Consider the following 23,576-nt stretch of genomic DNA (forward strand, 5'->3'; position numbering starts at 1 on the left):
GTGCCATCCTCCCATCTCAGCCTCCTGAGTGCCATCCTCCCATCTCAGCCTCCTGAGTAGCTGGGACTACAGACGCATGCCACCACACCTGGCTAATTTTTTGTATTTTTGTAGAGACAGGGTTTCGCCATGTTGCCCAGGCTGGTCTCAAATTCCTGGACTCAAGTGAACCTACCACCTCAGCCTCCCAAAGTGTTGGGTTTATAGACATGAACCACAGCACCTGGCCTTTTTTTCTTTTATTTATTTGGTTCACGGTTCTGCAGACTGTTGTCCTGCAACTTTAACAAGCTGATTCTAGATACATTCTATGTTATATATTTTACCAAACGTGTATCTACTATTGCATTTTGAGAGTTTGAACAAAACTTGCAAGTCGTTACCTCGAGGTAAATGAGAAGCTCCAATGTGAAGAGGGGGCCCAGGAGCATTGCTGCGGATGATAGACATTTGCACATTTGTAGTCATGATGTGATGCAGGTTACTGGGATGGCCCTGAAAGAAAGAGGATAGAACGTTATTTTTACATGTTTGGTCTTAGCCATTGCCTTTAGGAAGTCACCTGCCTCCAAATGTGGGTCAGGTTGTTTCTTTTAGATAGCGAGTATCCCAAGGGAAAGGGCTAAGGACATTCAGCTTGAGCTACTTTTAATGCCATACCGTACTATGAATGGTGCTAACAGGCATGTGAGAAGTATGAGGACCCCACAACTGCTGCAGGCCCACATAATAACAGATAATATGCTTTGATATCTACGTTTAGAAACTCTCATCTGTAATATTACCTTTCACACTTGTTTTCTCTGTCCTGGCCAAATGCTTATTTTTTTTTCCCATTCTCACTATTTCCTTTACATACCACTGCATCCATCCATTCTTTAAGCTTTGTCATTTCTAAGTAAATGTCAGTTAGTATCCAACAGGTGCTCCCCTACCAGTTCTTCAGTTCAACCCTGAAATGTCCCTTACATTCTCCCAAACCACAGAGGTCAGGGCTTCTCAGCTAAGGGTTCTGGTACTTCTGAGAGTACTCAGCAGTATGACAAAAGGAAAAAACACAGTACACCTCTTTGGGATATAAATTTTTCTTGAAAATGTGAAGGGAAAGTTTTTAGATTTAGTTTTTTCCCCAGGTAAAAAATGTAAAATAATTAATCAAGTACACAGCAGAGTAGGATTGCAAAATTTCACAAAAAAACCTTAAAACAGAAGACTTCAAAATAAATGTTTGCAACTAAGGCTGGGTGCGGTGGCTCATGCCTGTAATCCCAGCACTTTGGGAGGCCGAGGCAGGCAGATCATTTGAGGTCAGGAGTTGGAGACCAGCCTGGCCAACATGGTGAAACCCCATCTCTATTAAAATAAAAAAATTAGCTGGGCGTGGTGGCGCACACTTCTAATCCCAGCTACTCAGGAGGCTGAGGCAAGAGAATCGCTTGAACACGGGAGGTGGAGGTTGCAGTGAGCCAAGATTGCACCACTGCACTCCAGCCTGGGTGACACCGTGAGATTCTGTCTCAAAAAAAAAGAAAAAAAAAAAAGTTTGCAACTAGAGAGCTGCTTGAGGTAACCTATCCTAAGAGATGCACATGTGCTCTCCTCAGAGAAACCACAGAGCAGCACTGCCTACCCCCGGGAGGAGGTTCTTGACACTAAAACCAAACACGAACCGGACTCCGGACTCCTCAAGGACACAGACTGTTTTATCTAGATTTATATATCACAATGAGGGTCGAATCGAGCATCTAGTAGCTACTCAATAAATTCTGACTAAATAACCACTATGGATACTGGCTTCTCCTCCCTTTACAGTTATCCTTCTCTCTCAAACCTACTATCTTCACTTGCAGGTATCAGTGACTGTTTAATCTTTTTTTATTACCGTGCCTAAGGTACTGCTAGCATTCAATAAATCATGATCAGCAGTTTGGCATTTCAGTTCGAAAATCAGCAAATTAAAAGGAAGGAAAAACCTGTTGTCCACTGATTGTTGCCACAGGAATGGCTGAAGCTTGAGGGATGCTACTCTCCATGGTAACGGTAACCTGCCCTGGAACCTTGGGGGGAAGTGACAGGGTAGAAGGTGGAGCAGGAGCAATGGGACGGCTAGGCATGGTGGGCTTCGGGGGCGGCTGCAAACAGAAAACCACACAAAACATATCAATGGCCTCATACTGGTGATGCGTTTGAATCCACAATTAAAAGTACACAAATCGAACCTGGAAAGTGCCAGGAAAGATGCCATAAGCTTTATACATTTTATCTATTAGCATCACAGTGTTTCCATTAAGTACTAGCATTTCTATTTCACAGATAAAGAAACACACAAAGCAAGGCTAACTGACTTGCTCAAAGCCACACACACAGTAAGAAGTAGAACTGGGAATAAAGCCCAGAGCTGTATGGCTCACAGCCCACACCCTTTCTTCTACATGATGCTGCCTCCCAAGTTTGGGTGGATTGAACAAAACTCCCAGTAACTGAAACATAACCCCAAGGTAATACACAGGCAATATTCTCAGAAACCCCCAAATTAACCAGTTATTAAAACAAACCTTAAAGAAGAGTGCCACTCCACTTGGTCCCATGGTACTGGGTTATCTGAACTTATAACATTACTGTCAGCTGGGCACAGTGGCTCACGACTGTAATCCCAGCAATCTGGGAAGCTAAGGCGGGCAGATCACTTGAGGCCAGGAGTTTGAGACCAGCCTGGCCAACATGGTGAAACCCCATCTCTACTAAAAATACAAAAATTAGCCAGGCGTGGTGACGTGCGCCTGTAATCCCAGCTACTTGGGAGGCTGAGGCTGGAGAACTGCTTGAACCTTGGAGGTGGAAGTTGCAGTGAGCTGAGATCGCACCACTGCACTCCAGCCTGGATGACAGAGAAAGACTCCGTCTCAAACAAAAACAAAAACAAAACATTAGTGTCATTAAGCCCCCACTGCTAAATCTGATTGGCTTAAAAAAAAAAAAAGAGGGTCCCTTCAAGATTATATCTAACTTAACATGCCCATAAGTTGAATAATATCAATACCAAAATGGATAACAGCAAAGATCCTATGATGCCAACTGCCTAGCAGCACAAGACAAGACACTGCAGAAAATCAGGGCTGAGTTACAGAAAGGAGCTGAACTCATAGGTCATAAAGAAAAAATGAAATATGATCCTAAGATACAGCTTAAGATTTTGTACAAATTGTTACAAACAGCCAGTCTTGAGCTCTGGTTCGGTGTGAAGTTTTAACCCTCTCCATTACCTTCATAAGTCCCTCCGAAAATGAAAGTGGCACTGCTGGCGTCAGGTGTGCTGGCGGGGCTGTCACTGCAACAGGTGTGGCTGATGCGACAGCATGGTGTGTCGACAACATCTGCACCTGTGGATAGGGCCTTACCACAACAGGCTCTTGCTTCTCCTCCCGGGACTGGAGGGAGCTGCTGGAACTCATGTGCTCCCTGGCACTGACTTCAGAATCTCGACCAGATTCATCATTGACTAGTAAAGACATTAAGAGTGAGACAGTATGTCACAGTCTCCCAGTGTAAGATAGCAGCACAGACAAGAGTGGCACCTGAAGTTAAATCTCAGGATTGACAAAGTGGCCATTTCCTTGTGTTTTCTTAACAAGGTCAATGTGGGCACTGGATTCTCCTGATGGACATCAGACAAAAGAGCTACAACTGTGAAATATAGAATTTATTCTGGATATTGTAGCCTTATGAATAAACTATCTGAAAATCATCTAAAATGAGTCGAAATAGTTAAAAGTACAATACAGGATGTAAGACAATTTCATTTCAAACATCCTCTGAAGAAGTTATAAAAGCCTGACATTAAAAAGATATTTTATGCTGGCCAACATGGCAAAACCCTATCTCTACTAAAAATACAAAACAAAAACAAAAACCACTTTTTGTAATCCCAGCTACTTGGGAGGCTAAGGTGGGAGGATTGCCTGAGCCCAAAAGGCGGAGGTTGCAGTGAGCCAAGATTGCATCACTGCACTCTAGCCTGGGCGAGAGAGAAGACTGTCTCCAAAAAAAAAAAAAAAAACAAAAAACAAAAACCAGTATGGCTGGTGTAGTGGCTTGCACCTGCAATCCTAGCATTTTGAGAGGCCAAGCAGATCCCTTGAACCCAGGAGTTCAAGACCAGCCTTGGCAACACAGTAAGACTCCATCTCTGTAAAAAATTTAAAAATTAAATGGGAATGGTGGCATGCACCCGTAATCCCAGCTATACTGGAGGCAGAGGGAGGAGGCTCACAACCCTGGGAGGTCAAGGCTGCAGTGAGCCTAGCCATGATTGTGCCACTGCACTCCAGCTTGGATGACACAGTGAGACTCTGTCTCAAAAAAAAAAAAAAAAAACAAGGTGGTGGGGGATTGAGCACAGCAGCTCACGCCTGTAATCCTAGCACTTTGGGAAGCCAAGGCAGGCGGATCATTTGAGGTCAGGAGTTCCAGACCAGCCTGACCAACATGGTGAAACCCTGTCTCTACTAAAAATACAAAAAAATTAGCCGGGCATGGTGGTACACACCTATAATCTCAGCTACTAGGGAAGATGAGGCAGGAGAATCACTTAAACCCGGGAGATGGGAGGTTGCAGTGAGCTGAGATTGCGCCACTGCACTCCTGCCTGGGTAACAGAGTGAGGCTCCATCTCAAAAAAAAGAAAAAAAAAAGATATTTTAAGTACAGTTCCTAACTTTAAGAACATACAATTTTTCAAAACTGAGGGACAGAGATAGGAGAGATATTTTCCACTGTACACTCTTTTTCTTTTGGTGTTTTGGACTACCAGAAAACATAATCTATTTAAGTTTTTTTTTAATTAAAAAAAAAATTTTTTTGAGACAAAGTCTCGCTCTGTCTCCCAGGCTGTAATGCAGTGGCAGGATATCAGCTCACTGCAGCTTCAAACTCCTGGACTCAAGTGATCCTCTGCTTCAGCTGCCCAAGCAGCTAGGACTACAGGTGCACGCCACCACGCCTGGCTAATTCTTTTATTTTTTTATGAAGACAGAGTTCCACTATGTTGCCTGGTCTGGTCTTGAATACCTGGGATCAAGTGTTCTCCCACCTCTGGCCTCCCAAAGTGCTGAGATTACAGGTGTGAGCCACTGCACCTGGCCTATTTAAAAATTAAGTATTTAAAAATTCAGTGGAGGCCGGGCGTGGTGGCTCATGTCTGTAATCCCAGCACTTTGGGAGGCCAAGGTGGGGAGATCACTTGAGGTCAGGAGTTCGAGATCAGCCTGGCCAACATGGTGAAACCCTGTGTCTACTAAAAATACAAAAAATAGCCAGGTGTGATGGTGCACACCTGTAATCCCAGATACTCAGGAGGCTGAGGCCAGAGAATTGCTTGAGCCCAGGAGGCAGAGGTTGGGAGATCCTGCCGCTGCACTCCAGCCTGGGGGACAAGAGCAAGACACTGTGTCAAAAAAAAAAAAAAAATTAAGTGGAAAAAAATCAAGAGAACAATACTAATGTAATAAAGGAAGAGCTTGTGAAACTACTAACTCATATTTGTCTATAACTTTTCCAAAATAATAATATTTTCTCTGAGCATAAAGATAATATTTACTTACGTAGAGAATTTAAATTATTTGGAGTACCATAAACAAAGTAATGTTGCCCCCAAACTTACCCCACAAATGCACCAACACTTAAAGTTTTGGTGACAGTTCTCGCCTCTTAAATTTTGGGTTTTTATTCATTTGACTTTTTTTCCTTGAAGTATGATTTTCATAAAGATAAGTGCACAAATGTTAGCTGTACGGCTCAATGGACTTTCATAAACTGAATAAACCTGAGTAAATAGCACTCAGCTCAAGACAGAAAACATTATTCGTCCCCCAGAGACCCAAATTAGTTTGGCCCTATTCTAGCCACTATCCTCCCAAGGAAATCAATCTTCTACCTTGTAACACTATAGATTAGTATTGTATGTTTTTGAACTTTACATAAACAGACTCATAACAAATACACTCTATTGTGCTTCGCCTCTTTCACTTACAGGTATGAGATTCATCCACATTAGTGTACACAGCTGTAGATCTTTCATTCTCAATGCTGTATATAGTACGACACATGAGTAACGTACAAATTATCCATCTGACTCTTCAGAGGCACTTTAGTTTTCAGTTTTTTCCTATTTTGAATAGTGCTAGTAATGTTCTTGTACATGTCTTTTGGTGAACATATGTATCACTTCTACTCAATATATACCTAGGAGTGGAACTACTGAGTAGAGAATACTGCATGATTTTTTAAAGGTGAAATGGGGCCGGGCACAGTGGCTCACGCCTATAATCCCAGCACTTTGGGAGGCTGAGGCAGGTAGATCACCTGAGGTCAGGAGTTCGAGACCATCATCCAACATGGTGAAACCCCGTCTCCACAAAAATACAAAAATTAGCCGGGCATGATGGCGGTTGCCTGTAATCCCACCTACTCGGGAGGCTGAGGCGGAAGAATCGCTTGAACCCAGGAGGCAGAGGTTGCAGCGGCGAGCCAAGACTGTGCACTCCAGCCTGGGCAACGAAGCAAGACTCTGTCTCAAAAAAAAAAAAAAAAAAAGTGAAATGGGATTCTATTGTATAGATGTACTATAGCTTTTAAAATCACTGTATCATTGATGGGCTTTTAGGTTATTTCCAAATTTTTGCTTTTATCAACAATCTTGTCCAGTGATCTCTTCAGGAAAAAATTTCTAAAAGTACAAGTGCTGGATGAAGACTGATGTGGCTGGGCGCGGTGGCTCAAGCCTGTAATCCCAGCACTTTGGGAGGCCAAGGTGGGCGGATCACAAGGTCAGGAGTTTGAGACCAGCCTGGCCAATATGGTGAAACCCTGTCTCTACTAAAAATACAAAAATTAGCCGGGCATGGTGGTGGGCGCCTATAGTCCCAGCTACTGGGGAGGCTGAGGCAGCAGAATTGCTGGAACCTGGAAGGTGGAGGTTGCAGTGAGCCGACATCGCGCCACTGCACTCCAGCGTGGGCAAAAGAGCGAGACTCCATCTCAAAAAAAAAAAAAAAAAAAAAAAAAAAAAAAAAAAAAAAAAAAAAAAAAAAAAAAAAAAAAAAACAACAAAAAACAAAAAAACAGAGAGGAAAGAAAAGACTGATATACATTTTCTTTTTCACTATATATTGACTTTTCTCCCAGGTCATTCAGAATTTTAAAAATTTTGATCTATAAAACCTCTTTATTGGGGAATAAATTACATAGAATAACATCACTGGTTTACAAGAAAAGTTCAATAATTTTTTTACAAATATCCTCAGTAACACCAAGGAGCAGAATGGTTGGGTCAAATGGTAAGTATATGTTTAACTTTGCCGAAGTCATTTCCAAAGTGGTTGTAGCATTGTCTGTTCCCATTAGAGTATACAAGAGTTCCAGCTGCTTCTCTTCCTTACTCATGCTTGATATACAGCCATTCTAGTGGGTTGTAGTGTGTGTCTCACTGTAGTTTTAATTAGCATTTCCATGATGACTAGTAATATTGAACATCTTTTTATGTGATCCCAGCCCATTCATATATATCTTCTTTAGTGACGTGCTTGTTTTTGTCCATTTTAATCAATTAGCTTTACTGAGGTACAATTTACATATAAAATTCACTAATTCTTTGTGTAATGTTAGATAAATGTTCGCAAAAGTATACAGCGGTATAACACAATCATGATACAGATCATTTCCTGTTACTCCAATAAGTTCATTTATACCCCTTTGTAGTCCATTCCCTCCCCCCAACCTCTATTCTCCAGAAACCACTGATCTGCTTTCTGTCACTATGGCATAGTCTTTTCTGGAATTTCATATAACACAATCATACCATCTGTAGTCCTATGTATCTGGATTCTCTCCTTAGTGTAATGTTACTGAGGGTTATCTATAATGTTATGTGTATTGGTAGTCTGGTCCTTTTTATTGCCAAATAGTATTCCACTGCACGGATGGACACACAACAATTTGCTTATCCAGTCACCATCTGATACACATTTGGTGAGAACCCTGTTTTGGCTATTATGAATACAGTTTCTATGAACATGTGAATATAAGTCCTTGTATAAACATACATTTTCATTTACCTTTGATAAATACCTATGGAATGAGATTGCTCAGTGGTGTGCTAAGTGTATATTTAATTTTATAAGATGTTGCCAAATTGTTTCTTGAAGTGGCTAGCCATTTTGCATTCCCAACAATAAAGTATGAGTTCTATTTGTGCCACAACCATACCAACACTTGGTATTGTCAGTCTTTGTAATTTCAGTCTTTCTACTGGATGTGCAGTAGTTTCTCACAGTGGTTTTAATTTGCACTGCCCTGAGGATTAATAATGGTGAGCATCTTCTCATGTGCTTCTTTGGGATTTATCTAGCTCTTCTGTATCTACTCAAATATTTTCCCGTTTTAAAAAAAAATCAGGTTGTTTGTCTTTTTACTACTGCGTTGTAAGTTCTTGTTTTTTTTTTCCCTGGAGACAGGATCTCACTCCGTCACCCAGGCTAGGGTGCAGTGGTAACATCTCAGGTCACTGCAACCTCCGCTTCCCAGGCTCAAGCGATCCTCCCACCTCAGCCTCTCAAGTAGCTGGGACTATAGGCATGAGCCATCACACCCGGCTAATTTTTTTTTTTTTGAGACGGAATCTTGCTCTGTTGCCCAGGCTGAAGTGCAGTGGCACGATCTTGGCTCACTGCAAGCTCTGCCTCCCAAGTTCAAGTGATTGTCCTGCCTCAGCCTCCCGATTAGCCGGGATTACCGGCACCCACCACCACGCCCAGCTAATTTTTGTATTTTTAGTAGAGACAGGTTTCACCACGTTGGCCAAGCTGGTCTCGAACTCCCGCCCTCAGGTGATCTGCCCACCTCAGCCTCCCAAAGTGCTAGGATTACAGGTATGAGCCACTGTAAAATTAGCCTGGCCTCGGCTAATTTTTGTATTTGTTTTAGAAACGGGGATTTGCCAGGTTGCCCAGGCTTATCTCAAACTCCTGAGCTCAAAGCGATCCACCTGCCTTGGCCTCCCATGGTGCTGGGGTAACAGGCATGAGCCTACCACACCCAGCCTTTCTTCCCCCATAAAGATGTTATGATCTTCCAGCACCATTTTACTGAAAAGACTATCAGGCGCGGTGGCTCATGCCTGTAATCTCAGCACTTTGGGAGGCCGAGATGGGCAGATTAAGAGGTCAGATTGAGACCATCCTGGCTAACACAGTGAAACACTGTCTCTACTAAAAAATACAAAAAATTAGCCGGGCACGGTGGCGGGTGCCTGTAGTCCCAGTTACTCAGGAGGCTGAGGGAGGAGAATGGCGTGAACCTGGGAGGCGGAGCTTGCAGTGAGCCGAGATCATGCTACTGCACTCCAGCCTGGGAGACAGAGCGAGACTCCGTTTCAAAAAAAAAAAAAGAAGACTATCATTTCCCTATTGAATTACTTAGGAACTTTTATCAAAAATCAATTGGCTATATATATCTGGTTCTATTTCTAGATCCTCTACCTGAGTTTTTGTGGAAGACAGTCTTCTGTTATTCTAGAGAATAATAATAATAATAATTTTCTTCTAGAGAAAATAACATCTAAGTTGAAACTTGAAAAAAGAAGGAATTAGCCAAATAAGTAAGTATATGGAAAGGAAGAAGGAGGACTATGGCAAAAGGAAAAGAATGTGCAAAGTCCCAAAGTCATGAAATTGGGAACTTTTAAATCATTTATTTAGAAATACGAGTAGATACCATGGAGCAGGAGTCATAAAGTAGCTTAAAGTCACTTCAAGTCTAAAGAGAACTAAAATAAATTTATAACAAAAACTAAGTTGGCGGCCACGCAAGTGGCTCACACCTGTAATCCCAGAACTTTGGGAGGCCTAGGCAGGAGGATACCCCAAGGCCGGGAGTTTGAGACAAGCCTGGTCAACACAGCAAGACTCCATCTCCATTGGAAAAAAAAAATTAAGTTGGCAGGAGGAAGGCTAAATAGTGAGAAATGAGGCTGGAACATTAGACAAGGGCCACAGCTCATAAGAAAACTCAGAGCAATTAAAGATGCCTCCAGCCCAGCACAATGACTCATACCTGTGATCCTAACACTTTGGGAGGCTGAGAACGGAGGATTACTTGAGTCCAGGAGTTTGAGACCAGCTTGGGCAACATTGTGAGATCCCCTCTTTACAAAAAAATTTAAAATTAGCTGAACATGTGGCTGGGTGTGGTGGCTCATGCCTGTAATCCCAGCACTTTGGGAGGCCAAGGAGGGTGGATCACTTGAGGTCTGGAGTCCGAGATTAGCCTGGCCAACATGGTGAAACCCTGTCTCTACTAAAAATACAACAACAACAAAAAATTACCCAGGCATGGTAGCGCATGCCTGTAATCCCAGCTACTCAGAGGCTGAAGCATGAGAATCACTTAAACCCAGGAGGCACAGACTGCAGTGAGCTGAGATCGCGCCACTGCACTCCAGCCTGGGCCACAGAGTGACACTCTGTCTCAAAAAATTTTTAAAAAGTAAAATTAGCTGGGCAGCCCAAAAGATCAAGGCTGCAGTGAGCTGTGATTATCCCACTGTACTCCCGCTTGAGTGACAGAGTGAGACCCTGTTGCGCAAAAAAAAAAAAAAAAAAGGCCTCAGCTACTGGTTTGAGCAATGAGTAGACAGTGGTATCATTTACCATAAGGAACACCAGAATTGAGTGGTGAAGAAAAAGGAATAGAAAAGCATTTATTTCACTTTGCAATGTTATATATTTACTTAATACATAGAGAAAAAGAGTATTTGAAGGAATTCCTCAACTTCAGCACTGCTGACTGGACTGGATACTTCTCTGATGTGGGGGGCTTCCCATTACCTTGTAGGATGTTAAGCAGTATCCCTGGCCTCTACCTATCAGATGCCAATAGTACTCTTTAGTTGTGACAACCAAACCATCTTTAGATATTGCCAAGTATTCCCCTGGAGGAAAAATCACCTCCCCAAACACCCGTCACTGAGAACCACTAATTTCTACCACTCAAAGGGTGTAAGACTAAAAACCAAGTTTTATCTATGTGTATACAATCAGCCCTCTGTATCCATGGATTCTCTGATGTGAATTCAACCAACTTTGGATGTTAAATATTCAGGGGGGAAAAAAAAACCTGGTTGCATCTGTACTAAGCACAGACAGACTTTTTTCTCTTGTCATTATTCCCTTAGCAATACAGTATAACAACTATTTACATACCATTTATGTTGTAGTAGGTATTACAAGTAATCTAGAGGTGATTTAAAATATACTGGAGGATAGGTATAGGTAATATGCAAACACTATACCATTTTACATCAGAAAGTGGAGCATCATGGATTTTGGTATCTGAGGTGGGTCCTGGAAACAATCCCCCACAGACACCACAGGGAAACCGCATATCCTTTGTTTTCCACTTCTTTTCCTAGATAATGAACTCCCAAAAGGCAAGATCTGTTCCGTAAACACCTCTGGGTTCCCTCACAGCACTAATGCTATACTCCTGGACATTAATTAAACAAGAATATATTAATGCATTTCAAAAATAGTTCTTACAGGCACGCTCTGCTGTAAGTTGCATGTGTACTCTATGTGAATGAAGTGATTAAAATAGGAAGGAAAGAAAGCCTTGTTTAAATTAGAATAGTAATATACCCTTTCTTCAAATTCAAGAAACAAGAATTTACTAAAATCCTAGAAGGAATCTGCTAATTTTTAAGTTAGAAAACTGGTAATATTCTTAAAGTAGGAAGAAATATATTAGAATATTACATATCTCACCTGTAGCAGCTGGGTTTATCAATCCAGCAGAACCACTGTTTGCAATCTGAGAAGGGGCCTGGCTCAGCCCAGTAGAAGGGGCTCCTAACCGAGGAAACTGTTGAGAACTCATTTCCACCTGTAGTACATACAGTTATATGGTTATTACTAGATTCTGAGATCTGAATCAATACTGAGAAATTAAAGCATCTTTAGTACCTATGAGATAGTCCCCTGGAAAAGCAAATGCTGCATCATTTATTTAAAAACAATAACTTCGGATCAATATAAATGCAGACATTATCTAAACTACCTAAGTTTTCTACCAATACTGTTTATACGGAGCTGGCGGGTACTATGACCCTCCATAAATACTTGTGGATTGCTATGCTAAAAAAATCACCATTGAATCCTGTACAAGAGTCACATGACAGGTATTACCACAATGCATGTGTATTTCTCTGTGTAAAGTTTTATGGAAAATGGCATGTCTCTTTGAAACACTCAAATCTCACAACAAGGTGAACAGAACTGTGATTAGTATGTCATAGGAACATTCGGAGGAAGATATCCAGCCCTAAGAAAGGATCGGATATCTTACATCCAGACCTGATGCAAAAGGAATTCTCCAGTGCTTTTCGGCAAAGGCCTCCATTTACGGATTTCCTTTTCTTTCCCTTTCACAGACCCCCTCACAGAGCCAGAGGACCCTACACCTTCTCCATCTTCCCTAAAATCGCCCCCCGCTTTTCTCTCAGGAGCCAAGCGATCTCCCCTGATTCGCCCGCAACCCCACCCCACCGCGAAGCCCCCGCTGAGACCGGAGGACGCCGGTTTCCAGACACCTCGGAGTGTGAGACCCCCCGTCTCCGGGGTGGGGGTGCGGACGGGCGATCTGGGGACCCGACCACAAGACGAGCACTGTGCCTCTTTACCTGTAGCCGCCGCCCGCCGCCCGCACCGCCCGCTTCTATCTCGCCGGCCTGGGGGTGCCGCGGAGGGCCCATCTCGGCGGCGGCGATGTGCTCGGCGGGCGCGGGGAGGGATCGCGGCGGCGGCGCCCGGGGCCCGCCGCTGTCCAGCCCCGCTGGCCCCACTCACCCCCGCCACCCGGCCGCGGCTGTGCTCTCAGTCCTCTTCCCCCGAAAACCTGCCCCTGCCTCCCCCGCCCGCCCATTGGCCCCACGCCCGGCGCGTCAGTGGAGGCCCGGGACCAATCCACAGCGACCTGCAAGCTCAGAGCCCGCCCCACCCTCCCGCCGACCGCCAGCCAATCAGGCGCGAGCCTGGCCGGGGCGGCCCAAACCCCTCGAGGCTGAGCCAATGACAGAAGAAGACAGCCGCCCCCGGCGAGGGGGGCGGGGAGCGGGGAGGCCCCGCCTCGGCCAGGGTCTGAAAGCGGCGGGCGCAGGGCCCGGATGTGGAGAGTCACTTTAAACTGCTCTACGAGCCAAACTCCCTGGGCCGCCCGCCCGCCCGCGCTCCCCCGGCCGCTCTGCTTCCCCGCCAAGGCCCACGTCCGCCACGCCCCCACGCCCGGGTCAGCCCACCCCTCCCGGTGCCTCTCCCTTCCTCGCCACAGGACACCCAGCCCCTGTCGCCGGCCCAACCGCCGTGCCCAGCTCGCGAAAGAGCCGCGGTCCGAGCCGCAGGAGACGAGGATCCTCTGCCCTTCCCCGGGGACGCGCAACGGGACGGACGCTGCAGCCCGGCTCGGCCGCCCCGCCCCCTCGTCTCCTCCCCTTCCCTCCCGGGCGCCCGTCCCGCCATTACCTGAGTGCTGCGCCCAGTGGCCGCCGCGCCGCCTTGAGCTCGCTCCCGCGCGCTCTCCGTCTGCGGGGCCGACGTCCCCAGGCTCCGGACTCGCAGCCACCGCCGGGGAGCTAGCACTCTGCCCCCCACCCCTCACTCCAGCGCCGCTGCTTCCGCCGCCGTAACGAGCCTCCCGTCTATTGGCTGGCGCAGGCCCCGCCCCCTGCCGAGTCAGCCAGTCGCCGGTGGTCATGAGCGGGAGAGCGGACGGGCCCGCCCCTCTGCGCCGCGGCGTCCTCTGGGAAATGTAGTCGCGGGAGCCAGGAGGGCGGGCCGCGAAGGAGGTGGAGAGCGCCGGGGCGGGGCCGCAGTCGACCCGGCCAGGGTAACACACCCCTTTGCTGTCTGAAGTCGGTTCTGCCTTTTCTCTTGGCTAAGTGAGAAGACAGTGGATCCCACCCTGTGCCTTAACCTGAGGGCACTGGGTTTCATTTTCCCCGGGGGGAGGCGCGGCTCGGGAAAGGGTAATGGAGGCCAACTGCGGCGGCCAAGGGATCCGCGGGCCGGGCCAGTGTCGTGACGGTGCCCGCCTCCCTGTGCCGCGAGTGGGACTCGGTGTCCCCACCGGGGACCGTGGTCGGCACAGCCTACGCGCGGCGGGAGCCGCCAGGCGCAGCGCGGGCGCGGCTCTGTGAAAGCAGGCCGGCAGGGCGCAGGGCTCTGGGCGGCCGGGGCGCACCTGCGCGCGCTTTCCGGATTATAAAGGAGCTGAGGGGGGCAGTTTTGTCATTTTGTTTGGGGTTCAGGGTTGGAGTTTATGCACCTGTAGAAGACTTAGCCATATCTTTTGAGGCCATATTTGCGTCTGATAAGAGATTAAGTCTCCCTCTTCCCTTACCAAATGGTAATTTAGGCCTGGAGTTTTGTGGTTAGTTAGGAAATAAATGGGGCTCAGACCCCCCTCTTCCTATCATGCACAGCTGTGTAAGACAACTGCTTGGTTAGAAGAGAGTAGCTCCTGGCTATAGCCCAGGGATGAGTCTCAGATACTCCTCCTCTTCAAGCCACTTTCCTTTTCCACCTTCTTCCCTTCATTCTCAAACTTCTGAAGAGTGACTGCTGTGATAGACTTCAGCCTCCTCTCCGCCTAGGCAGTCCTTATCCCTTTTGGAGTTGCCACTCTTCTCAGACTGCTCCCCAAAAGTTGCCAACACCTACTCAACTTCAAACCCATCGGTCCTCACTTAGATCTCATCTTGTTTAGCTTACTGACCAGTAGTAATTCCTCCTCATATCTTCCCGTGGCCTCTAGAACTAGGCTGTCTCCTGCTTCTACTCCTATCTCAAGCTCCATTGTACGTCCTCTTTCTCATAAATACAGCATTCTTCAGGGCTCCAACACGCTAATGCTATACTGCCTTCCTAAATGGTTTAATGTATTTCCACAGTTTCAAATGTCATCCTTTTTGTTTTTTGTTTTTTTGAGACGGGTTCTCAGTTCAGCCCAAGCTGAAGTCCAGTGGCATGATCACAGCTCATTGCAGCCTTGACTTCCTGGGCTCAACTAACCTCTTGCCTCAGCCTCCTGAGTAGCCAGGACTGCAGGTGCATGCCACCACACCCCGCTAAACATATGTGTATATATATATATATATATATGCTGGGCACATGGCTGACGCCTGTAATCCCAGCACTTTGGGAGGCCGAGGCAGGCGGATCACCTGAGGTTGGGAGTTTGAGACCGGCCTGACCAACATGGAAAAACCCCGTCTCTACTAAAGATACAAAATTAGCTGGGAGTGGTGGCAAATTCCTGTAATCCCAGCTACTCGGGAGGCTAAGGCAGGAAAGTCGCTTGAACTCGGGAAGCAGAAGTTGCTGTGAGCCCAGATCGAGCCATTGCACTCCAGCCTGGGCAACAAGAGCGAAACTCTGTCTCAAAAATATATATTATATATAAAATATATTCATATATAAATATATAAATATATATTTTTGAGATGGAATTGTATGTGTATATATGTATATATGTGTGTGTATATATATGTATATTACGTGTGTGTGTGTGTATATGTGTATATATATATGTTTTGTTTTTTTTTTGTGGAAACAGAGTTCCACCATAGGCCCAGGCTGGTCTCGAACTCCTGGGCTTAAGCGATCTGCCCACCTCGGCCTCCCAATGTGCTGGCATTATAGGCATAAACCACTACACCCAGCCTCAAATATCTTTGAAAATGTTACCTATGCATAGGTGACCTCTCTGAGTTGTATACCTGTATTTCCGCCTGATGGGCCAATCCACACAGAAGCCTTACAAGCCCCTCAGAGTTAATGTATGGAACACCTTTATTGATTTGCCTCACCTATGTACTCCCCTTGATACCTGGGTTTACTTACTGGCATCACCATGCTTTCTGTCTTCAGCTTCATATATGTTGTTTCACACTCTTCCATCTCCCACAGCCACCATATTACATTGATATGCGCTTCTGCCTCCTTTTCTATTGTTTCCATAGCTGTGGCTCAAGCTGTCATTATTTATCTGAATTGCAGCAATGCTGCTGCCCCCACTGAAATCTCTTCCTACACCCACTATGTCCTCCAGAATTCTTTTTCTAAATCTCTAATCTGGATCTATCTTTCCCGTACACGGTGTTTCCGTATCTTCAGAATATATTCCAAATCCCTATGCCCATTATCCAAAGGCCTTAATAATTTAGTCTCTCCTACCTCTCCAAAAACTGGATACTCTGCCAACAACAGTTTCTACTAGTTATCTGCGCAGTTTGGCTTCCAGCATTTTGCTCTGGCCTGAAGTGTCTTCTAATAGGCTAGGATGCTCAGCAATCATCTAGAAGAGTTCTGCCAATTCTATAATGCCTAACCGGAAAGAAAACCGTTTCTCTTCTGCAAGAAGCCTTCCTCCAATTCCTCTCTTTTCCCCACCCTCTAGAATATTTCCATAGAACTTCCTCAATACCTCTCTTAGAGCACTGATCTGTGTCTGCCCATATTCCTCCTGGAGTAGGCAAAGAGAGAAATTATTTATCTTTATATCTCCTGTCAACAGAGTTTTAGATCCAGGAAGCATTCAATAAATGTTTGCTAAATATAATCACAAACACATCGGCGTTATTATATGATTGAAATTGGAGTTTTCCTGAGTTACTTGGGACAGCAGCTACGGCTTTATTCATCCATGTCTCTGGTCCTGCACATAGTGGACACTTAAAGGAAAACAGGTGCTTCACCCATCTTTTATCACTACGGTTTAGAATTCCCATCAACTGAGCTTGGTGTGCAGAAAACACACCTTGTGCCCCAGCCAGACTGAACCTTCTACACTCCTCAAGTATTCAAGCTCTATGCCAGTTTCAGGAGCTTATTAGTATTTGAGGTTCTGGAAAATTGTCCAGGCGCGGTGGCTTACACCTGTAATCCTAGCACTTTGGGAGGCTAAGCCAGACAGATCACTTGAAGTCAGGAGTTCGAGACCAGCCTAGCCAACAGGGTGAAACTCCATCTCTACTAAAAGTACAACAATACAAAAATTAATCCCAGCTACATGGGAGGCTGAGGCAGGAGAATCATTGAACTTGGGAGGCGGAGGTTGCAGTGAACCAAGACTGCACCACTACACTGCAGCCTGGGTGACAAAGCAAGACTCAGTCTCAAAAAATAAAAAATTTTTAAAAAAAGTGTTGTCCACCCATGATCTTTTGAATGGATTCAGCAAAGATACAACAGGCATCATATCTGCTTGGTGATTTTCTAGAGAAAGCAGATTCTCTATGTCTGTTCTGTGGAAGTCAGTCAGATGTCAGCAAATGGTCCCTGAGACTTGGTGATGTGATTGAAACCACTTGCGCAAAATCGTGACAGTGAGAGATATCTAACATGGTTGACTCCATCCTACTTCTGACCTCCATGCTGTCTTTGGTTATTCCTGGGTATAGACCAAGCTACGTTTCAGAGTTTATAGTTTAACTTGAAAGCAAGGATGATAATAGTCCCTTTCTAAAACTAACCCCCTCCTTGCTTGGGGGCCAAAACCACCTTTGTAAACCAACAAAAGACCACAAGAATAGGATTATGAGAGGGGCCTGAACTCTGCTAAAATGTAGTCAGTTTCTGTAATCCCTTACTGCTCAGGAGTCACGTGGCCAGAGGTCTCAGATTTATGACTTCCCCAATTGCTCCTATAGATAACATCACTGTTGTAAAGATTTTTTTTTGAGATATCTTTCATACTGATCCGATCTGAATTTGTGTCTCATGGCTCTACTGGTCCCGTGGCCCTACCTAGAGGCAGACTCAGCACACGAGGAATGTTTTCCATACCTCTATGATTTCATCCCCAACCAATCAGTAGCACTCATTCCCTATCCCCCCTGCTTACCAAATTGTTCATAAAAACCCTAAGCTCTGAGCCTTCAGGGAGACTGGTTTGAGTGATAAATCTAATTCTTCCCTGTTGCCCACCTCCTGTCAATTAAACACTTTCTCTGCTGTAATGCCAAGGTCTCAGTGGATTGATTTTGTCTGTACAGTGGACAGAAAGAACCCATTAGGTGATCCAACACTTCGTTGCATTTTTTTCCTCTTAAAAAATTTTGTTTTTAAGAATTCCAGGGCAAACTGGTGGTAGTAGCCTGCAACTTTTTATTGAACTTTTTATTGTGGAGCAGGGCTAACTCATAGGCAGAGTGCCCAGAGTCAGCCAGGTAATTACACTTTGGTAGGCCTCTTTACCATCGGACCCAGATGGTTCTCACTTAGTCACTGCATGAGCAGTCTAATGATACTGACTCTCTGCAGTTGCCCTCTGTCCAAATACTCCCCTTGACTCAACCTCCCAGTCAAGGAAATCCTTGTTTCTTCCAGGTCATTCGTGTAACATGAGCATACCCTTATTTATCTCCAGCTTGTTGTGTAGATTAAATGAGCTATACACATAAAGGATGTGTTGCTTTTGAGCTTGCCCGTATCCATTGTTTTTATAACTTCCGTCTGTTTATTACCCTGGGCAAACTCAAGAGTCTCTCTCTTCCTGGTGTCACATTCTATACCACTGTCCCCACCCCAGCAGCACCTATGCCAGGTGTGGCAGGAGACTCTAGGATGGTCCCCCATGATCTCTTCCCAGTGGTCCTATCCTTATGTAGGAACCAAGGCAAAGGGATCATTCCTTTGCCTTGAGTGTGGGTAGGACCTGCAACTTTCTACTAACCGATGGCAAATGGCAGAGGTGGTCGGATGGCACTTCCTGTACAATGTTAACTTATACAGCCATGTGGTCCGTAGCAATGTTCTGCTCAGGGACAGACTGCATATATGACTAGTTCCATGAGCTTATAATGGAGCTGAAAAATTCCTGTCATCTAGTGACCTTCTAGCTGTCATAATATCTACTGCAAAGCATTATTCATATATTTGTGGTAATGTTGGTGTAAACAAAACTACTGAGCCAGGTGTGGTGGCTCATGCCTGCAATCCCAGCACTTTGAGAGGCTGAGGCAAGAGGATCACTTGAGCCAAGGAGTTCGAGACCAGCCTGGGCAGCATAGTGAGAAGCCATATCTATTTTAATTTTTTTTTTTCAAGACACAGTCTTGCTCTGTCACCCAGGCTAGAGTGCAGTGGCGTGATCTCGGCTCACTGCAACCTCCACCTCCTGGGTTCAAGCGATTCTCCTGTCTCAGCCTCCTGAGTAGCTGGGATTACAAGTGTGCACCACCATGCCTGGCTAATTTTTGTATTTTTAATAGAGATGGAGTTTCACCATGTTGGCCAGGCTGGTCTTGAACTCCTGACCTTAGGTGATCCTCCTGCCTCCGCTTCCCAAAGTGCTGGGATTACAGGCTTGAGCCAGTGTACCCGGCTGTCGTATCTATTTTAAAAGACAAAACAACAAACAAAACTACTGCTCTGCCAGTTGTATAAAAGTATATAACATACTTTTTTTTTGTAGAGATGGGGTCTTGATATGTTGCCCAATCTGGTCTTGAACTCCTATGCTCAATCAATCTTCCCACCTCGGCCTCTTGAAATGCTGGGATTACAGGCATGAGCCACCATGCCTGGCTTGTTTTCTTACCATAATATTTTTATATACCATAGTACCTATGTTGACAAAAAAAGCCAAACTTGGCCAGGCATGGTGGCCCACACCTGTAATCCCAGCACTTTGGGAGGCTGAGGCTGGCAGATGACTTGAGGTCAGGAGTTCGAGACCAGTCTGGCCAACATGAGGAAACTCTGTCTCTACTAAAAAATACAAAAATTAGCCAGATGTGGCAGCGTGGACCTATAGTCCCAGCTACTGGGGAGGCTGAGGCATAAGAATCCCTTGAACCTGAATGGCAGAGGTTGCAGTGACCCGAGATGGCGCCACTGCATTCCAGCCTGGGTGACAAAAAAAAAAAAAAAAACCAAATCTGTAAATTTTATTTTATTTTTTGACAGAGTCTCACTGTCACCCAGGTTTCATGGCCCACTCACACTGCAACCTGCCTCCGGTTCAATGATCTCCGCCTTTACCTCCGGATTGCCTGCCACCAGCCTTAATTTTGTATTTTATTTTTATTATTATTATTATTTTTGCTCTGTCACCCAGGCTGGAGTGCAGTGGTGTGATCTTGGCTCACTGCAAGCTCCACCTCCCTGGTTCATGCCATTCTCCTGCCTCAGCCTCTGGAGTAGCTGGGACTACAGGTGCCTGCCACCACGGCCAGCTAATTTTTTTTTTTTTGGTATTTTTAGTAGAGACAGGGTTTCACCATGTTAGCCAGGATGGTCTCGATCTCCTGACCTCATGATCCACCAGCCTCGGCCTCCCAAAGTGCTGGGATTACAGGCGTGAGCCACCTCTCCCGGCCTAGTTTTGTATTTTTAGTAGAAACAGGGTTTCACTATGTTGGCCAGACTGGTCTCAAACTCCTCACCTCAGGTGATATGCCTGCCTTGGCCTCCCAAAGTGCTGGGATTACAGGTGTGAGCCACCACACCCGGCCCAAACTCTGTAACATATTTAAACAGGTTTATTCTGAGCAAAATATGAGTAATGATGGCCTGAGGCACAATCTCAAGTGGTCCTGAGAACGTGTGCCCAAGGTGGTTGAGTTACAGCTTGGTTGTATGTGTTTTAGGGAGATGGATGACATCAACCAATACATGTGATGTATACATTAGTTCCATCTGGAAAGGCAGAAAAACTTGAAGCAGGGGAAGGAGTGCTTACAGGTTATAGGTGGATTCAAAGATTTTCTTTTTGTTGTTGTTGAGACAGGGTCTTACTCTGTTGCCCAGGCTGGACTGCAGTGGTGTGATAATGGCTTGCTGCAACCTCAATCTCCTGCTCTCAGGTGATCCTCCCACATCATCCTCTGCAGTAGCTGAGACTACAGACATGTGTAACCATGCCTGGCTAATTTTTTGCTGTTATTGTATTTTCAGTAGAGACAAGTTTTCGCCATGTTGCCCAGGCTGGTCTTGAACTCCTGGGCTCAAGCAATCCACCTGCTTCAGCTTCCCAACCTGCTGGGATTACAGGAATGAACCACTGTGTCCAGCCAGATTAAAAGATTTTCTGATTGGCAATTGGTTGAAAGAGATAAGTTATTATCTAGCCAGGCATGTTGGGATATGCCTGTAATTCCAGCACTTTGGTATGCCAAGGTGGGAGGATCCCTAAAGCCCAAGAGATTGAGACCTGGCTGGGCAACATGGTGAAACCCTGTTTCTACCAAAAAAAAAACAAAAACAAAAGCCAGGCATGGTGGTGCATGTCTATAGTCCTAGCTACTCAGGAGGCTGAGGGCGGTGGAGGCATCACTGGAGCCCAGGAGATCTAGGCTTCGGTGAGCTAAGATCATGCCATTGTACTCCAGCCTGGGCAACATAGTGAGACCCTGTTCCCTCCAACCACCTCCCCCACAAAAAAAGTGATTATCTAAAGACCTGGAATCAATAGAACGGACTCTTTGGATTAAGATCAGGGATTGTGGAGCTCAAGATTCTTACTATGTAGATGAAGTCTACATATGTGGTCACTCTTAGAGAGAGATGGCAAATGTTTTGTTTTTTTTGTATTTTTAGTAAACAGGGTTTCAGGGTTTCACCATGTTGCCCAGGCTGGTCTCAAACTCCTGACTTCAAGTGATCCACTTGCCTTGGCCTCCCAAAGTGCTGGGATTACAAGTGTGAGCCACCGTGCCTGGCCAAATGCTTCTTATTTAGACCTTTAAAGGGTGCTAAACTCTCAGTTACTCTCTTCAGGATTGGGAGGACCTGCAAGGGGAAAAAAATCTAGTTATATTAATAGAGATTTTTCACAGATGCAAATTTCTCCCTGCAAAATATGGCTTTGCAGGGTCATCTCAAAGTATGGCAAAGAAATAATTTTGAGGTAAAATATTTTCATTTCCTTCTTTGTCATGTCATGATATACTAGAGTCAGGTTGGAATTTGCTATTTTCTTGCTACAGATAATCTGTTTTGTCAGTCTTATGATCTCTGTTTCAATGTTAATGCTGGTCAGTTGTGCCCAAATTGGAAGGGAAGGAGAGTACAATGAGGCATGTCCAAACCTCCCGTTCCTGTCACGGCGTGAACTAGTTTTTCAGGTGTCTTTGGGTCCCCTTGGTGGAGATGGGGCTCCATTCAGTCAGTTGGAGGACTTAGAATTTTGTTTTTTATTTACATCCACATTTTTGTTGTAACACCTCTAATTCAGATATTGGTCAACTGTCTTTTGACCTTCCTAGCATCAGAGATGATAAATTCCTCTTCAAAAGTTTTTAATTCCCTGTTCTTCCAGTTCTTTGTTTCTCTAGTTTCTATAGTTGCCCATGCTGTAAACAACTAATCCTGCCCTTGCTGCACCCTGACATGCCTGACAAGCCTAGACATGCATTATGTCGTAAAGGATAGCCTTCCCCTTCCCACCTAGATAGCTGTGTTCAATTTCAAACATTAGCCAATCAGGTCAGTTTAGACTGCGAGGTCCAACCCCAGCCAATGAAGACAGAACACAGCAGTAGGAGCCAATTGCATTAGGGATAAAAACCCCGCCCCACCCTGCTCAGTGTGCTCTTGCAATCGTGACTGGTGCAAGCTGCACACTTCTGCGGAAGTAAATTTGCCTTGCTGAGACAATTTCTGTTTGAATGCTATTTCTTTTGCAGCACTGAAACTTGTTTCTAACAAATTTGTGGGCTTGTCTGGGATTCCCATTCTCCTCTGGGGAAGGGTCCAGTCCTCTCCTGTGAGGAGGTGTGCCCTGCTGCCTCGTTGTGGTGGCCTCAGGGGTAAGGAATCGAGACCCATCTGGTGTGACAAATAAACCTGGACTCTCAGCAATGCAGGAAAAAACAGACCAACAACTGGGGAAAAAAAAAGAAAAAGATCATCATATACCATGGCAACCAGGTAACTCTGTGCACAGACCAAGGTAAGAAACATCACTGGGTTGACAACATATTTCCTTGGTTGTTGGGACATCTTGGAGGTTGTAAGCTGAAAGTGTGTGAATAAGCACTATTGGTGTGCAGAGTGAGTGAGTTCAATCTGTGGTTCGATGGTCACCTCATATGGTGGCCTTTTGAGGGTCCCATCAGGGGTTTATACTGACCCGCCAACGTTAAGAGGGACCCGATGTTGCCTTTGGGGAAGTGGCCAGAGAGGATGAAACAAAAGGAAAAGAGTGCAAGAAGCCTCCACCAGGGAGGGTTGAGCCTCTAGAGAAAAGGAAGGCAAGAAATCCCTAATACGAGGCATTGAGCCTCTAGAAGAAAGGAAAGGTGAGAAATCTCCAGTAGGGGGCACTGAGCCTCATACAAACCTCTAGTATTAGGGAAGGCAAAAAAATTTCCAGTAGGGGAAGTTAAGGTTCACCCCAAAACCATCAAGATTGGAAATACCCCAAGTAAGACAGGGAGTAAAAAGGATAAACCTAACAGCAATGATATTCCCCTTGATAGTCCCCTAGGTCTCATGTTAAAGTATTTGAAAGATAATAAAGGACTA

The 23,576-nt window shown here is 45.3% G+C and overlaps 1 protein-coding gene across 11 annotated transcripts in view; it reads right to left on the minus strand.

Annotated features, from left to right (window-relative positions):
- SAP130 (Sin3A associated protein 130) overlaps positions 1–13,689 on the minus strand; it is a 91,351-nt gene extending 77,662 nt beyond the window's left edge. For 5 of the 11 annotated variants that reach the window (XM_032145661.2, XM_032145666.2, XM_032145660.2 and 2 more), the window contains exons 1-5: positions 13,569–13,689; positions 11,817–11,934; positions 3,264–3,499; positions 1,974–2,132; positions 384–495 (exon numbers count right to left, since the gene is read on the minus strand). In XM_032145661.2, coding sequence (XP_032001552.1) covers positions 384–495; positions 1,974–2,132; positions 3,264–3,499; positions 11,817–11,928 — 619 coding nt within the window. In that variant the 5' untranslated portion in view covers positions 11,929–11,934; positions 13,569–13,689. Of the gene's footprint in view, positions 1–383; positions 496–1,973; positions 2,133–3,263; positions 3,500–11,816; positions 11,935–12,730; positions 12,943–13,568 lie in introns of those variants that run through there. The other 6 variants (XM_032145658.2, XM_032145664.2, XM_032145657.2 and 3 more) reach the window with 3 other exon arrangements.
- Between the last annotated feature and the right edge of the window lie 9,887 nt (positions 13,690–23,576).

The sequence above is a fragment of the Hylobates moloch genome, unplaced genomic scaffold (genome assembly GCF_009828535.3).
Source record: "Hylobates moloch isolate HMO894 unplaced genomic scaffold, HMol_V3 SCAFFOLD_24, whole genome shotgun sequence".
NCBI lineage: Eukaryota > Metazoa > Chordata > Mammalia > Primates > Hylobatidae > Hylobates > Hylobates moloch.